This window comes from Anomaloglossus baeobatrachus, chromosome 3 (genome assembly GCF_048569485.1).
Source record: "Anomaloglossus baeobatrachus isolate aAnoBae1 chromosome 3, aAnoBae1.hap1, whole genome shotgun sequence".
Lineage (NCBI taxonomy): Eukaryota > Metazoa > Chordata > Amphibia > Anura > Aromobatidae > Anomaloglossus > Anomaloglossus baeobatrachus.
The window spans coordinates 29239216-29256736 of record NC_134355.1 but is presented as its reverse complement, the minus strand read 5'-3'; the positions used below and the strand labels follow the sequence as shown (position 1 = coordinate 29256736).

The 17521-nt window shown below is 43.3% G+C and overlaps 1 protein-coding gene across 1 annotated transcript in view; it reads left to right on the top strand.

Annotated features, from left to right (window-relative positions):
• LOC142294906 (calpain-8-like) overlaps positions 1–17269 on the top strand; it is a 68903-nt gene extending 51634 nt beyond the window's left edge. Inside the window, exons 13-20 of the mRNA XM_075337969.1 lie at positions 824–889; positions 1004–1061; positions 1197–1261; positions 6080–6148; positions 6774–6852; positions 7200–7316; positions 11450–11508; positions 16824–17269. Coding sequence (XP_075194084.1) covers positions 824–889; positions 1004–1061; positions 1197–1261; positions 6080–6148; positions 6774–6852; positions 7200–7316; positions 11450–11508; positions 16824–16847 — 537 coding nt within the window. The 3' untranslated portion in view covers positions 16848–17269. The remainder of the gene's footprint in view (positions 1–823; positions 890–1003; positions 1062–1196; positions 1262–6079; positions 6149–6773; positions 6853–7199; positions 7317–11449; positions 11509–16823) is intronic.
• Positions 17270–17521: the final 252 nt, after the last annotated feature.

Below are 17521 nucleotides of genomic sequence, written 5' to 3'. Positions count from 1 at the left end.
GAGGTAGGTGTGAAAGTCAGAACTACTATAGACGCATGAATATAGAGTATCCAGCTGCCGCAATCCCCATAGAAGATAATTAGGATCAGTTGTGGAAATGAAAGGGTCAACACCGCGTAGGAACAAAAACTTTGAAGGTTCATAGAAGATCAAAAGTGATTTTTCTTTTTATTGTACGTGTTTCGGAGCAAGAAAGCTCCTTCTTCAGGAGGAAAAAAATCACAGCTGCTCATCAATGATTTACTCCTGAAAAAGGAGCTTTCCTGCTCCGAAACGCGTACAATAAAAAAAAAAAATCACTTTTGATCTTCAATGAACCTTCGAAGTTTTGTTCCTGCATGGCAGGGTGGTGTTAACCCTTTAATTTACAAAAAATGATCCAAACAAATTCTATAAACTAATTATTTAGCCTTGAAGGGGGGAATAAAGCTCTTATATAAATTTCACCCTTAGGGATCTGGCTCTGTTTTACATTAGCTAAAGATGAATAAAATATGCTAATTAGCCTACTTGTTGCCACATGGGTGTGGCCAAGAGTCTCAGTGCACCATCCGCCCAAGGGATTTTGCATACCCCGCCCCCTCAGTGGTGATTGACATTGCCGAGTTGCCAGGAACGAGCGTGGCCTGCAGAAAAAAGCTCAGGCAAGCAAATGCTGTCAATCAACAGGACATGCAAAACCAGTAGGCAGAACCGGGCAACCCAGGATTCCCATTATATAGTGCTGTAGGGATTTCATGTGCTGCCATACAGACGATGTATGTATATGACTTCACCCAAGATGCACTTTAAGTATAGCGTCTTTTACATGTTTTGTTCCCAGCCGAAAGTATCAGACAAGGACGTCAACATTGACTTCAAGAACATCTTCCAGAAACTGGCCGGAGACGTAAGAAAATTCCTCTAAATCCCTAATCCGCAGTTTATATTATTATGATCACCGGCTCTTTAATAGTTGCCATTTTCTTCTGCAGATTTGACGTATTCCTCTTTTTTCTTGCAGAAAGGTGAAGTCACAGCGAAGGATATTCAGACGATCCTGAACAGGCTCCTGTCCAAAAGTAAGTGCACCGCCCATCACTGACCAAACCTGGAAGGGGAAGGGTTAATATCATTTTTAAGGGATGTTTCAGTCACTTTTGGAAGTTACTAAGTAGTTGTTTTTTTTTTACTTATAAAATGGTCTTTTTTTTAAGGAACAGACTTGAAATCCACTGGTTTTACCCTGGCTACCTGCAGAGAGATGGTCTCCCTCATGGACGTATCCTTTACAAAATAGCAAGAGCAGAGATTGTAACCTAAAGACAAAACGTGAACTCATTTCTACACATTAAGATCTGGATCTGTGCTTTGTATTTAGGCAAAAATAAGAATATATCAAAACTGACACTGAGTTTCCATGGTAACAGACTACAATCACACCCTGTGTAGTCGGATCCTGCTGTCATGTTCTTGCAACCTTACAGACATCAGAAGATGGGGCAGATGGATGAGAGTAGAGGCCCCTGTGTAGATTAGAAAGCTATCCGATTCCCTCTTACACAGGAGTGCTCAGCTCGACCAAGAGCTCTTGTGTTCTCTGAGATCCACTGCAAGACTCCTCTGATAATGGCTTATCTCCAGGGAAAATGTGACGCCCCTGGACTATCAGGTCGTCACAGGGTATTGCACAATCTGCCCTCCCGTGCAGTATCAACCTCCTTATTGGTTTTGGGTCCCTAACTACATGGTGTTGCCTACATCAGCTAATCAAATCCTTGAGACACCCTGCACCACACCCTCCAAACACACCAGTGTACGGCTTGAGTGGAATAGAGTCGCCCACCTGGGGGGTTGGAGAGGAGAGGTCAGGAGTGTCAGAAGGAGAGAGTAGGGTCTGAGAAGTGAAAGTGAGAGGAGGTCAGGAGCAGGGCTCCTGGGAAGTAATCTAGGTGGCAGACAGTGGTCTGGGCCTAGAGGAGCTGGACCCCCGGTCGCAGGGGATCATGGCAAGGGGCACGGATCTGTCGAGGAGGACAGCCGGCGGCCTTGCAACATCATAGGGCTGGGACCAAGGCACGATGGGGTACGTGGACCCTATGTCTGGGAGTAGCTTCAGGCAACCCGATAATTTACCCGAGGAGAACAGAGTCTTCAAGATCCGTTGCCACCCCCTCCAAAATCGGGACACTAGGGCAACGAGGGGGATAGGACTTTCCACTCAAAATGGTCCAGAAAATCCCAAGCGTGAACTCTAAGAGCAAGCTCCCTCACTTAGCCATACTGGCGAGTGGGACCCGGCAAGTTTCATACTACTGGGACCATCAGAGAAGTAAACTTAGTGCCAGGAGGCAGGTCACGGATCACCAGGCAGCATCATTGGGGACGGGACCCGAACTAAGCTTCCCTCAGCGGCAGCGGTGTCCAGAGACTTGTTTGACCAGGTGTTGGTGTCAGCTTAATGGACTGAGTGAGTACAACAGTTACCCCCTTGCATCCAACGGCACTCCCCCTACCTTCACTGATTCCCGGGGTATCCCCCCTACCCGTGGAAGGTCACAACACCTGGCTGCTCCATTCCATCATCCCCGGGTACTCCGAACTGCAGCGGTGGTACTCCTAATTACCACACACCATGGGTGGCGTCACGAACTCTATTTCATTCCTTTGTTTATTCCCCTCGAGCCACTGAGAAACCCGGATCCGAGCAGATCGGCTGCTGGCACGGGGCGGCACAAAAACAACCCCACATCATCTGTTTGTGGAGAGTCTATAGACTCCCATATGCAATACTGCATACTGCATCTGTAAACATGTTTGTGGATGCAACAGCACAGAAAATGCAGACTCAGTGATAACAACACAATCTACATCACGGACTTTAGCTATATGATTCTCCAAACAATATTTAAAGAGGATAGACTGTCCGTTGTTCGTCAAAGTCCATACCATTACTGTAAGGGCCTTTACTCAACTCCTTGGACTCTTTAACGGTAACCACGAGAGGCCAGGAGACAACTCTGTTTTCATGTTGGCTCTCAAGTCCTGCACTTTAGTCCACTGGTAATTTCCTGAACCCACAACCTATTTCAGCTGCCTCTATCTCTTAAGGGCGCTTTACACGCTACAATATATCTTACGATGTGTCGGAGGGGTCACGTCGTAAGTGACGCACATCCGGCATCGTAAGTTACATTGTAGCATGTAACAGCTACGTGCGATTGCGATTGAACGGTAAAACGTTCATCGCATGCACGTCGTTCATTTCCTAAAAATTGAACGTCAGGTTGTTCATCGCAGTGTGTGACACCCCGGGAACGATGAACAGATCTTACCTACGTCCTGCGGCTCCCGCCGGCAATGCGGAAGGAAGGAGGTGGGCGGGATGTTTACGTCCCGCTCATCTCCGCCCCTCCGCTTCTATTGGCCGGCTGCTGCGTGACGACGATATGACGCCGAACGTCCCTCCCACTCCAGGAAGTGGATGTTCGCCGCCCACATCGAGGTCATATGGACGGGTAAGTACGTGTGACGGGGGGTTATTCATTTGTGCGACACGTTCAACAAATTGAACGTGCCGCACATACGATGGGGGCGGGTACGATCGCATACGATATCGTATGCTGGATCGTATGGTATAAAGCAGGCTTTAGAGCGCAGCTCAAGTACCTTTGCTTACCATTATCTAGGCTTTCTGGCCTCCACCTGTCTCTTTTAACTGTCTAAGTAGGCCTCTTGGTTCACTTGATCAATCATCTCTTTAAGTACACCTCTTGGCTCTCCAGCTCACTCGATCTATCATCCTTTTAAGAAGGCTTCCTGGCCCTTTAGCTTATCTAATCTAACATCCTTTCAAAGTAGGCTAACTGGACCTTTAGCTTACCTGGTCTATTATCCTTTTAAGTAAGCCTCCTGTTCTTCAGCACAAGTGTTCAATCTTCCCTTTAATTAGGCCTCCTAACCTCCAACTAAAGGTACCGTCACACTAAGCAACTTACCAGCGATCCCAACAACGATAGGGATCGCTGGTAAGTTGCTAGGAGGTTGCTGGTGAGATGTCACACTGCGACGCTCCAGCGATCCCACCAGCAACCTGACCTGGCAGGGATCGCTGGAGCGTGGCTACACGAGTTGCTGGTGAGCTCACCAGCAACCAGTGTCCCAGCCCCCAGTGCCGCATGGAAGATGCTGCGCTTGGTAACTAAGGTAAATATTGGTAACCAACCCGATATTTACCTTGGTTACCAGTGCACGGAGCTACACGTGCAGAGAGCAGGGAGCAGCGCACACTGAGCGCTGGCTCCCTGCTCTCCTAGTACAGCACACATCGGGTTAATTACCCGATGTGTGCTGCAGCTACATGTGCACAGAGCAGGGAGCAGCGCACACTGCTTAGCGCTGGCTCCCTGCTCTCCTACTTACAGCACACATGGGGTTAATTAACCCGATGTGTGCTGCAGCTAAATGTGCACAGAGCAGGGAGCAGCGCACACTGCTTAGCGCTGGCTCCCTGCTCTCCTAGTTACAGCACACATGGGGTTAATTACCTGATGTGTGCTGCAGCTAAATGTGCACAGAGCAGGGAGCAGCGCACAATGCTTAGTGCTGGCTCCCTGCTCTCCTAGTTACAGCACACATCGGGTTAATTAACCCGATGTGTCCTGCAGCTAGCTACATGTGCACAGAGCAGGAGCCGGCACTGACAGTGAGAGTGGAGGAGGCTGGTATCGAAGGTAAATATCGGGTAACCAAGGACAGGGCTTCTTGGTTACCCGATGTTTACATTGGTTACCAGCCTCTGCAGAAGCCGGCTCTTGCTGCCTGCACATTTAGTTGTTGCTGTCTCGCTGTCACACACAGCGATCTGTGCTTCACAGCAGGACAGCAACAACTAAAAAATGGCCCAGGACATTCAGCAACAACCAACGACCTCACAGCAGGGGCCAGGTTGTTGCTGGATGTCACACACAGCAACATCGCTAGCAACATCACAAAAGTTGTTCGTTAGCAGCGATGTTGCTAGCGATGTTGCTTAGTGTGACGTGGCCTTAAGGACCTCATCTTCCTGCTCTCCTGAGTGATTCATCCGTTCCATTGTTTAGGCTTCCTGGCCTTGGCTAAGGACCTTGTGTTGCTGCTCTATTGAGTAATTATTCTGCTCTGTTGTTGGGCCTTCATGATCTGGGCTAAAGATCTTGTCCCTTGTTCTGCTGCTTTCCTGAACGATTTCTTGTTCCGTTAATGGGCCTTTCTGTCCTGGGCTAAGGACCTCGTCCCACTGCTCTCCTGCTCCTAAATATGACTATAAGCCAGCTCAGTTTACTCTGCATGTTGGACTTAATACAAGTCTGGCCGATGACTTTCGCTCTGCCGTGGCCTCAGGGGGTTTAATATTATCTAACTGCGTCAAGGTTGATGACATTTCCTTGTGCATCTGGACTCACTCCTCCCCTGGAAATCCCTGGGAGTTAATTCTCATAATTTGGTTCCTACATGGTTCTGTTAGTTCCTACTCTTTTATCTTTGGCCAGTAGATGGCGATACTCATTCACACAAGTTCCACTTTGCATATATGAATCACCAGCTCCCTTATATTTTGAATAATTGTTTGTCACTTTAGTCTAATGAGTGCCAGGGCCTTAACTTCTGACTCCAGGATCTGACTACACAGGAGTTTTTTGTGCTCTGTATATATGGAGACACATAAATACACACAGAACAGCTCATTAAGTTTAATCACGACTATGTGTAAAGTTGCATAAAGAAGTTTTGGGATATGTTTAAAGTATAACTGTTGTTTCAGGAGAACTTGCTGCAGAAAGTCTGTGTCTCTGTTGGGATTCTCCACTGTTGATTGGGTGGGAGATCATCATGTGACCGCTGATTTGGCATTCCATACTGGCGGTCTCGTGTCAATGAGCAATTTGCATAAAACCCCGTTCAATTTTTTATTTTATTTTTCTACGCACTTGACCAATGAAACTATTGGTTGCATACAGTAAATATCCATACCCTTTTCAATCTGGCGTTATTATTTATTTTCAATGTAAAGATAAAGATGTATTTATAATTCATATTCTTAACTAAAAAAATCGAACAGATGGATGGAACCGGAACTCTGAACCTCATAGAGTTCAAAACTCTATGGATGAAGATACAGAAATACATGGTACGGCCAATTCCCCATCATCAATTCCCTCTACCATGAATTTTATTCGGTGAAGGCAACCATTTGTTTGAAAGACACGCTGGAGAGCTGTAAAAAGCATCACTTAAAGGGGTTGTCCATGGTTATGTACCATTTAACTAGCAGATATCCGAAATCTACGTAATTGGTAATTACATTTTCGGCTTATCTGAAATGGCCAAGAACCTGCAGCTACATGGGAACTATACGGCTACGTTGATGAGTTGCCAATTACTAGAGCCATCGGCAATACGGAGAAAATAGCAATTTTGGCAAACCTAGCCCATTCATGTATCACAATGGTCGGGTTTTTATTTTTTTTAATGCTTCAAGATCTTTCAGATCTTATTTCCAGGGGTTTCTGAAGTCGAACTCACCCTGATAAATTGCTGGCGATTAAATTATTCTATAAAAGGGGTTTTGATGGTGAGAAAACCCCCTTTAAATCACTTAATAATTGACCCATGTTGTCACATGCTTTAGCTCCTAAATATCCCATAATTTAGAACTTAAAGCGGCGGGGCTTAAGGTAATATGTCCTAATATGGACATTTCTGGGAAATTTTAGGAAAATTTAAGCTCTAATTTCATTTTTTGTATCCAATAGGATATCTTTATAAAAGTTGATAGGGATAAATCAGGAACAATGGACGCCCATGAAATGAGGACCGCTTTACAGGATGCAGGTGATTTTTTTTTTCTTTTTTTTTTACCATATATATATATAAAAATATTTTAATATGGCATTCAAACACCAACAGATAACCACATCATATACTGTATATACACAGTAATGTCATGACCGGTTAGATGTACCTTGTCGGGGGCCACAGTGTGGAGCCACTGAGAATAGTCCTAGTCCTTTCACGTGTTGTTCAAGTAGACATTTATAGAGTAAGGTCAGGTGTTAAGACTTTAGACATTGAAGTTACTTGATGTTTGTAGGTAAAGGATAAAATAAATTCTAATCTTGTTTTTCCTATACAAGATAGGACTACAAGACTCTGTAACTACTTACATTTTTCCTTCCAAGGTTTTACTCTAAACAACAATATCCAGCACAGCATTGCCCAGCGTTACGCCTCCAGTGACCTGACTATCAACTTTGACTCTTTCATATCATGCATGATACGTCTGGAAACCTTATTCAGTAAGTATAGTTCTTCTGCTCATCCTCAATAGACTTAATCTTGGGTCTACATCTTGGTGGCTGTTAGGCACAGATTGTATTTAGACTGTGCCCATCTGGTTGCAAGAACCTTAAGTCATGAATGCCTGTAAAATTCTTGTCCGCACCTGCAAAATATGGCAGAATGTTGCTTTGAACTTCTCACATCTGCCACTGCCCATTTGTATAAAGTCCTCCTCAGTCAGTGAAAAAAATCATTCTAGTGTAAAATAGTATCTCACATCTGCCACTGCCCATTTGTATAGAGTCCTCCTCAGTCAGTGAAAAAAATCATTCTAGTGTAAAATAGTAACTCACATCTGCCACTGCCCATTTGTATAGAGTCCTCCTCAGTCAGTGAAAAAAATCATTCTAGTGTAAAATAGTAAAAAACAAAAGAAACATGGAGTAATAAATAATGCAAAACAATAACAAATTTTATTCAGTTATATGAAATAGACAAGACACAAAAAAAAGGGGAGGGAATGGCCATGTAAACACAATAAAATGCAAAGAATGGGGGGATGGGAGTAGATGGTGACCCCAGGGGAAGAGGCAGCAGCATGTATGGAAACAATCCAAAAATGTCAGTATATTAACCTGACTGGCAGTTATTACAGACAAAATACCAACATGATAGCATGTAATAAATAAATAGTCATAAAGTGCTACAGTCAGGGCCAGAAATATTTGGACAGTGACACAAGTTTTGTTATTTTAGCTGTTTACAAAAACATGTTCAGAAATACAATTATATATATAATATGGGCTGAAAGTGCACACTCCCAGCTGCAATATGAGAGTTTTCACATCCAAATCGGAGAAAGGGTTTAGGAATCATAGCTCTGTAATGCATAGCCTCCTCTTTTTCAAGGGACCAAAAGTAATTGGACAAGGGACTCTAAGGGCTGCAATTAACTCTGAAGGCATCTACCTCGTTAACCTGTAATCAATGAAGTAGTTAAAAGGTCTGGGGTTGATTACAGGTGTGTGGTTTTGCATTTGGAAGCTGTTGCTGTGACCAGACAACATGCGGTCTAAGGAACTCTCAATTGAGGTGAAGCAGAACATCCTGAGGCTGAAAAAAAAGAAAAAATCCATCAGAGAGATAGCAGACATGCTTGGAGTAGCAAAATCAACAGTCGGGTACATTATGAGAAAAAAGGAATTGACTGGTGAGCTTGGGAACTCAAAAAGGCCTGGGCGTCCACGGATGACAACAGTGGTGGATGATCGCCGCATACTTTCTTTGGTGAAGAAGAACCCGTTCACAACATCAACTGAAGTCCAGAACACTCTCAGTGAAGTAGGTGTATCTGTCTCTAAGTCAACAGTAAAGAGAAGACTCCATGAAAGTAAATACAAAGGGTTCACATCTAGATGCAAACCATTCATCAATTCCAAAAATAGACAGGCCAGAGTTAAATTTGCTGAAAAACACCTCATGAAGCTAGCTCAGTTCTGGAAAAGTATTCTATGGACAGATGAGACCAAGATCAACCTGTACCAGAATGATGGGAAGAAAAAAGTTTGGAGAAGAAAGGGAACAGCACATGATCCAAGGCACACCACATCCTCTGTAAAACATGGTGGAGGCAACGTGATGGCATGGGCATGCATGGCTTTCAATGGCACTGGGTCACTTGTGTTTATTGATGACATAACAGCAGACAAGAGTAGCCGGATGAATTCTGACGTGTACCGGGATATACTTTCAGCCCAGATTCAGCCAAATGCCGCAAAGTTGATCGGACGGCGCTTCATAGTACAGATGGACAATGACCCCAAGCATACAGCCAAAGCTACCCAGGAGTTCATGAGTGCAAAAAAGTGGAACATTCTGCAATGGCCAAGTCAATCACCAGATCTTAACCCAATTGAGCATGCATTTCACTTGCTCAAATCCAGACTTAAGACGGAAAGACCCACAAACAAGCAAGACCTGAAGGCTGCGGCTGTAAAGGCCTGGCAAAGCATTAAGAAGGAGGAAACCCAGCGTTTAGTGATGCCCATGGGTTCCAGACTTAAGGCAGTGATTGCCTCCAAAGGATTCGCAACAAAATATTGAAAATAAAAATATTTTGTTTGGGTTTGGTTTATTTGTCCAATTACTTTTGACCTCCTAAAATGTGGAGTGTTTGTAAAGAAATGTGACAATTCCTACAATTTCTATCAGATATTTTTGTTCAAACCTTCAAATTAAACGTTACAATCTGCACTTGAATTCTGTTGTAGAGGTTTCATTTCAAATCCAATGTGGTGGCATGCAGAGCCCAACTCGCCAAAATTGTGTCACTGTCCAAATATTTCTGGACCTAACTGTAAGTGCATAAGTGGATTCAGTGCAAAAAATAGCACCATACAGAGATTATAAAGTGCCAAGTGCAAACATGAAATCGTAAAGCTGCTATGAGCACAATACATGTGTAAAATCCACTATATCACCTGCCATCAACATAGTACAATATATAACGATGTACAAAGGGCTGCTTGCAAGATGCTAATTGCAAAAAAGAAGCCAAGATCCCCAGGTAGGGAGACCCCCCATAGAAGAGAGCCCCCTATAACCTCCAACGTACGTTTCGCAGGATAGATACTACCACTGTGGGTACCGCTTCATCAGGGAGGAAAGGCGAGGGTGGTAGAGATAGGAAGTATAACAAAGGAAGATAATTGAGTCCTGCACCACTGCACATTACCTGCAGTAACGTCTGCGGTATCGCCTGTGCCCGAGTCCGGGTGGAGAGCCTGGAAAGTCCAACAATCCAGGAGCGGGGTGCTCGTCATAGAACAAAATCCATGGATAAAGGTGAGAATAAAGGATGACCGCACTCTGTCCGCTGTGAAGGATTTTCTTTTATTCAAACACGTGCATAGTAGAAAGCCGGAGGCACACTGTGAGCTGGCTCCTCAAGACTGGACAGTCTTGAGGAGCCAGCTCACAGTGTGCCTCCGGCTTTCTACTATGCACGTGTTTGAATAAAAGAAAATCCTTCACAGCGGACAGAGTGCGGTCATCCTTTATTCTCACCTTTATCTATCGGTAGAGATAGGAAGCCTCACTCATTTATAATGCCCGCTGTGTATGCGGCTTCCTGGAGTGACGCCCACCGGAATGACGCGCACGGGAGCCGGCGCCACGCCTCCCCACTGAAGGAGCGCCGTCAGACCAGGAACGCGCACGTGGGAGCAGGGACGCGTAACCCATAAACCTTATTCAGTAAGTATAGTTCTTCTGCTCATCCTCAATAGACTTAATCTTGGGTCTACATTTTGGTGGCTGTTAGGCACAGATTGTATTTAGACTGTGCCCATCTGGTTGCAAGAACCTTAAGTCATGAATGCCTGTAAAATTCTTGTCCGCACCTGCAAAATATGGCAGAATGTTGCTTTGAACTTCTCACATCTGCCACTGCCCATTTGTATAAAGTCCTCCTCAGTCAGTGAAAAAAATCATTCTAGTGTAAAATAGTATCTCACATCTGCCACTGCCCATTTGTATAGAGTCCTCCTCAGTCAGTGAAAAAAATCATTCTAGTGTAAAATAGTAACTCACATCTGCCACTGCCCATTTGTATAGAGTCCTCCTCAGTCAGTGAAAAAAATCAATCTAGTGTAAAATAGTATCTCACATCTGCCACTGCCCATTTGTACAGAGTCCTCCTCAGTCAGTAAAAAAAAAATCAATCTAGTGTAAAATAGAAAAATGTCAGGCAGGAGGGGAATGCAGCAGAATGTTTTCTTTGTGTCTTTGAGACCGCATGCTCTGATAGGGAAGAAAGGCCAAATTGATTTCTGATTTCTCTAGTAGTGAGTACAGCAGCAGTATCACATCAAGAAAAGACTAAGTGGATGGGCATGGAAAAAAGAATATGGATTCTTATAGAAATAGTTATAGTTCTATAAAAATTGCATACTTTAAATGGTTGAATAAAAATAAAAAAAAAATCTTACACATATAAAATCATAAAGCTATGTTAACTGTCACAAATCTAATTGCAGTGAGTCATAATAGGAAAAATGTTGTTGTGTTTTTAATGGGTTAAACTTGCGGAAGATGGAAATAATTTAAAAATATTATTTTTTAATTTGTACATTTTATTATTCTTTTACAGAAATGTTTAGTCTGTTGGACAAGGAGAACAGTGGAAGAATTGATCTTACCCTACCGGAGGTATATTGACGATTTATTTTTCCATTAAAACCATTATTGTCCTGATATCACTTTAATTGGTTTTCCAAAACTATAATTTAGCACATGGCCAGTGGGATAGGCACCGATCACTAGATCTTATACACACTACTATATATTCATATTCTATGGGACTGTGTGAGACTGCTAAGCAGAGCACTTACCTGTTCCTGCCAGCTCCATGGGTCTCAGGAGGAATTCTAAGTAGAGCGCTCAACTGTTTCTACCAGCTCTACGGGCCTGGCGGAAAATGAGAAGTAGTGCACTCATCTATGTATGCCAGGTCTATATGACTTTTAGGATACTGCCCAGTAGAACGCTCATCTGTTTCTGCCATCTCAATGGGACTAAGGGTGAATGCTAAGTGGAGCGCTCATCTGTTTCTTCCAGCTCAATTGAACTGAGGGTGAATGCTAAGTAGAGTTCTCATCTGTTTCTGCCAGCTCAATGGGACTGAGAGTAAATGCTAAGTAGAGTGCGCATTTGTTTCTGCCAGCTCAATGGGACTGAGGGTGAATGCTAAGTAGAGATCTCATCTGTTTCTGCCAGCTCATTGGCACTGACGGTGAATGCTAAGTAGAGCACTCATCTGTTTCTGACAACTCAATGGGACTGAGGTTGAATGCTAAGTAGAGCGCTCATCTGTTTTTGCAAGCTCCATGGGCCTGAGGTAGAATTCTAAGTAGAGCATGCAACTGTTTCTGACAAGTCTATGGGCCTTAGGTAGAATTTTAAGTAGTGCACTCAACTGTTTCTACCAGCTCTATGGGACTAAGGTAAACTGAGAAGTAGAGCGCTCAACTGATTCTGCCAGCTCAATGGGACTGAGTGAGACTTCTAAATAGAGTGCTCCTCTGTTTGTGCCAGATACAGTGCCTACAAGTAGTATTCAACCCCCTGCAGATTTAGCAGGTTTACACATTCGGAATTACCTTGGCATTGTGACATTTGGACTGTAGATCAGCCTGGAAGTGTGAAATGCACTGCAGCAAAAAAGAATGTTATTTCGTTTTTTTTTTTTTAAATTGTGAAAAGTTTTCTCAGAGGGTCATTTATTATTCAACCCCTCAAACCACCACAATTCTGTTTGGTTCCCCTAAAGTATTAAGAAGTATTTCAGGCACAAAGAACAATGAGCTTCACATGTTTGGATTAATTATCTCTTTTTCCAGCCTTTTCTGACTAATTAAGACCCTCCCCAAACTTGTGAACAGCACTCATACTTGGTCAACATGGGAAAGACAAAGGAGCATTCCAAGGCCATCAGAGACAAGATCGTGGAGGGTTACAAGGCTGGCAAGGGGTACAAAACCCTTTCCAAGGAGTTGGGCCTACCTGTCTCCACTGTTGGGAGCATCATCCAGAAATTGAAGGCTTATGGAACTACTGTTAGACTTCCACGGCCTGGACAGCCTTTGAAAGTTTCCTCCCGTGCAGAGGCCAGGCTTGTCCGAAGAGTCAAGGCTAACCCAAGGACAACAAGGAAGGAGCTCCAGGAAGATCTCATGGCAGTGGGGACATTGGTTTCAGTCAATACCATAAGTAAGGTACTCCACCGCAATGGTCTCCGTTCCAGACGAGCCCGTAAGGTACCTTTACTTTCAAAGCGTCATGTCAAGGCTCGTCTACAGTTTGCTCATGATCACTTGGAGGACTCTGAGACAGACTGGTTCAAGGTTCTCTGGTCTGATGAGATCTTTGGTGCCAACCACACACATGACGTTTGGAGACTGGATGGCACTGCATACGACCCCAAGAATACCATCCCTACAGTCAAGCATGGTGGTGGCAGCAACATGCTGTGGGGCTGTTTCTCAGCCAAGGGGCCTGGCCATCTGGTCCGCATCCATGGGAAGATGGATAGCACGGCCTACCTGGAGATTTTGGCCAAGAACCTCCGCTCCTCCATCAAGGATCTCAAGATGGGTCGTCATTTCATCTTCCAACAAGACAACGACCCAAAGCACACAGCCAAGAAAACCAAGGCCTGGTTCAAGAGGGAGAAAATCAAGGTGTTGCAGTGGCCTAGTCAGTCTCCTGACCTTAACCCAATTGAAAACTTGTGGAAGGAGCTCAAGATTAAAGTCCACATGAGACACCCAAAGAACCTAGATAACTTGGAGAAGATCTGCATGGAGGAGTGGGCCAAGATAACATCAGAGACCTGTGCCGGCCTGATCAGGGCTTATAAAAGACGATTATTAGCTGTAATTGCAAACAAGGGTTATTCCACAAAATATTAAACCTAGGGGTTGAATAATAATTGACCCACACTTTTATGTTGAAAATTTAACTGAGCAACATAACTGGTTGGTTTGTAAGATTTATGCATCTGTTAATAAATCCTGCTCTTGTTTGAAGTTTGCAGGCTCTAACTTATTTGCATCTTATCAAACCTGCTAAATCTGCAGGGGGTTGAAGACTACTTGTAGGCACTGTATATGGGACTAAGGTAAACTGCCAAGTAAAGCGCTTGATTGCTTCTGCCAGGTCTATGGAGTTTGGTTGAATCAGGCAGGACATAGGTCCCCAATTCTAGATATCAGTGGAGGATCTCAACCTATGGTGGGTTGGGAGACCTCTTTAAAAGGTTATTTATAACTGGACAAATGAAAATGATAATTACTAGAGACTTGACATCTGAGACTTTGACAGTCATTGATATACCTATGAGACTGCTGGACAAAGCCAAGTACAGTCCCATAGACAATGATTGGAGCTCCATTCTAATGGGACATTTTGCAATTTATTTTTGATGGGGTTTCCTGCAGTTAACCCATCAGCAAGCAGCAAGCTATCACCCATCCTATGTATATTTCACAACTTTTCTGGTTGGGAAGAGCCTTTTCAGACATTTTGTGATCTTAGGCTCTGTGCGCACTTGCCGGTTTTTGCCGCAGATTTCCTGCGGTTTTGCTGCATGTTTCGCTGCATGTTATGTTCAGAACATCTCTGCAGTGATTCACCAGCAAATCCTATGGGAAAAAAAATGCTGTGCGCACTATGCGTATTTTGATAGCTGCATGTTTTCCTGCGGAATTCCCGCAGCAAAAACAATTGCATGTCACTTCTTTGCTGCAGGTAGCTGCGGGATTTCACTCCATTGACTGCAATGTAATCGGAAATCCTGCAGGGAATAACGCAGGCAGCAAATTCTGTGCGGTTCATTGCGTTTTCCTGCGTTATTCCCTGCGGTATTTTGCATTTTCGGGACATAATGTTCATCACTGCCTGCGTCTTGCAAGGAAGTGATGTCATTATGACAGGAAGAGGAAGCAGAGTAAACACACACACATCACAGACACAGACATAGAACACACACAGATCACACTCACACACACTCTATATGAAGTAAAAGCTGCACACCAAATTCAGAGTAATATGAACAAGCATAACTGCTTTATGATACATAAAGAATGAAAAATACAACTAGCCATATGAAAAATGGAAAAAAATTTTTTGGTGATATTGCATAACTGCTGAGGATTATTTTGAAAAAAAGAGATATTTAGCTAATGTATTGATCAATTCATTGCTGCCCCATAACCACTTCACGGTAATCTTTTATTTATGGGGTCCCTAACAAAATGTTACCTCTATATGCGGTTAGCAAGGGACCTAGCAGCAGTCATTTTGATTGTTATGCAGTTTTTTTCTGTCTGAGAACCCAGTCCCGCCCTTTAGCCATGATTATTCAACTTCCTATATAGCCAGGTCCCTTGCTTCCCATACACAGCAGGTTTCAGCCGCACATAGAGGTAACATTTGGTTAGGTACCCATGCACACAAGCAGGTTTTAACCGCATATAGAGGTAACATTTTGTTAGGGACCCCATAAATAAGAGATTACCGTGAAGTGGTTATGGGGCAGTAATGAATTGATCAATACATTAGCTAAATATCTGTTTTTTTCAAAATAATCCTCAGCAGTTATGCAATATCACCAACATTTTTTTTCCATTTTTCATATGGCTAGTTGTATTTTTCATTCTTTATGTATCATAAAGCAGTTATGCTTGTTCATATTACTCTGAATTTGGTGTGCAGCTTTCACTTCATATAGATTATGTATTTTTTGGCTAGCACCCTGTTCACATTTACAATGGTGTTCCAGCAGTCATTTTGATTGTCACACTCACACACAGACACAGACATATAGAATACACACAGATCACACTCACACACAGACACAGACATATAGAATACACACAGATCACACTCACACACAGACACAGACATATAGAATACACACAGATCACACTCACACATAGACACAGACATATAGAATACACATACAAATCAAACGGACATATAGAAAAAAAAACACGCGGGCTCTGCCGTATTTCTCCCGTCCAGCCGAGGTAAACACACAGCGGCGGCCTGGTATTCTCAAACTGGGGAGGGCGAGGGCCACCGTTAATATCCCCCCCCCTCCCGCAGCCGAGAATATCAGCCCGCAGCTGCCCCGGGACTGTCGCATCCATTATGGGACAGTACCGGAGTGTCCCGGCTCTTCCAGATTGCCGTGATGCGGTGGTAATCAGGGTAATAATGAGTTAATGGCAGCGGATCGCCGACACTAACTCCAGGCTTTAATCATGGCAGCGCCTATGAGACAGCTGACATGATCAACCCGTAAGTGAAGTGAATAAACACACACCACGAAAAATCCTTTATTTTAAATAAACACAAAAAAGCCCCTGTTTCACCCCTTTATTAACCCCTCCCAAACACACAGCTCCGATGTAATCCAGGAGGTCCTACGACACTTGCATCCAGCCGCGACTGACACTGTATAGAATGCAGCCTCGTAAGGAGCCTGCAGAGAGGTAACCACAGGTCATTTCTCATGGCCGGTAATGTCAACACACTACCGCTCAGGAGAAATGAAGCGTGTCAATTGTTGATTGATCTGTCCTCTATCTATCCCTCTATCTATTCTTCTATCTGTCTATTTATCTATCTACTATCTATCTCAGAAGGAAATTACTTTTTTTTTTTTTTTTTCAATGTGCTTTATTGCATTGAATGCATTAAAACACATGTACCAACCCGCACGCGCAAAACCGCGGCTATACCGTGAACAATACCACGGTAAAACCGCAGCAAACCGCGTGCGGTTTTCGGGTGCCGTTTGGCGCGTTTTTTTTACCGTGGGTGCGGTAATCTTTCAGACCCTGCGGAATTTTCTTAAGAAAATTCCGTTTTCCAGTGCGCACAGGGCCTTATACAGCATTCACTTTTCTTTGTGCTAATTTGGATTCACTAATTAATTCTTTAATTTATTTTTTTTACAGTGGCTGTCCGCAACGCTAGTCTAGAAGATGAAGATACCAATGGCAATGACCCACCCTCATCATGTTTAATATTTTATAAATAAGAATTTAATTTCTTTTATAGGGCTATTCTGGATAGTGTAAGCTGTTGTACTGATGGTATTGCTGTGCTAAGTACTAATTGGGTGCAAATATCTAAAGAACAGTTCAGTTGATTCATGAATATCTCCATAGGCTGATAATGAATACTAAGAGTGTACTAAACAAAAAAGTAAATTATAAAAAATAAAAAATAAAATAAAAAAAGCTATAAATTATAAAATATTAGTTGTTTTCAGTTACCAGTAGGGGGAGCTCAGGAGCATGTAGAAGACAGAACTATAGAAATCTTTAAGATTGTGTCAAGCATTGGGATTCAGATATAGTAAAAATAAAACTTCAAATGAATATAAAGATATGTCTGGAAAGAGGTGTTGTAAGACAATGAATGGACATTAATATAATGCAATTTTTTTTTACCAGATTGTATATAAATAGATTGTACTCCATGGAATTAGAATCACACTTAAGAATTGTGTAACCAAAAAATAAGAGTAATCACAATCTCAGATCCACTAATAAATAAGCTGTCAATATGATTCCAACTCAACACATGCAAACTATTAGTGATGAGCAAGTAGTGATGAGCAAGCACTACAGCGCTTGGTGCTCGGTACTCG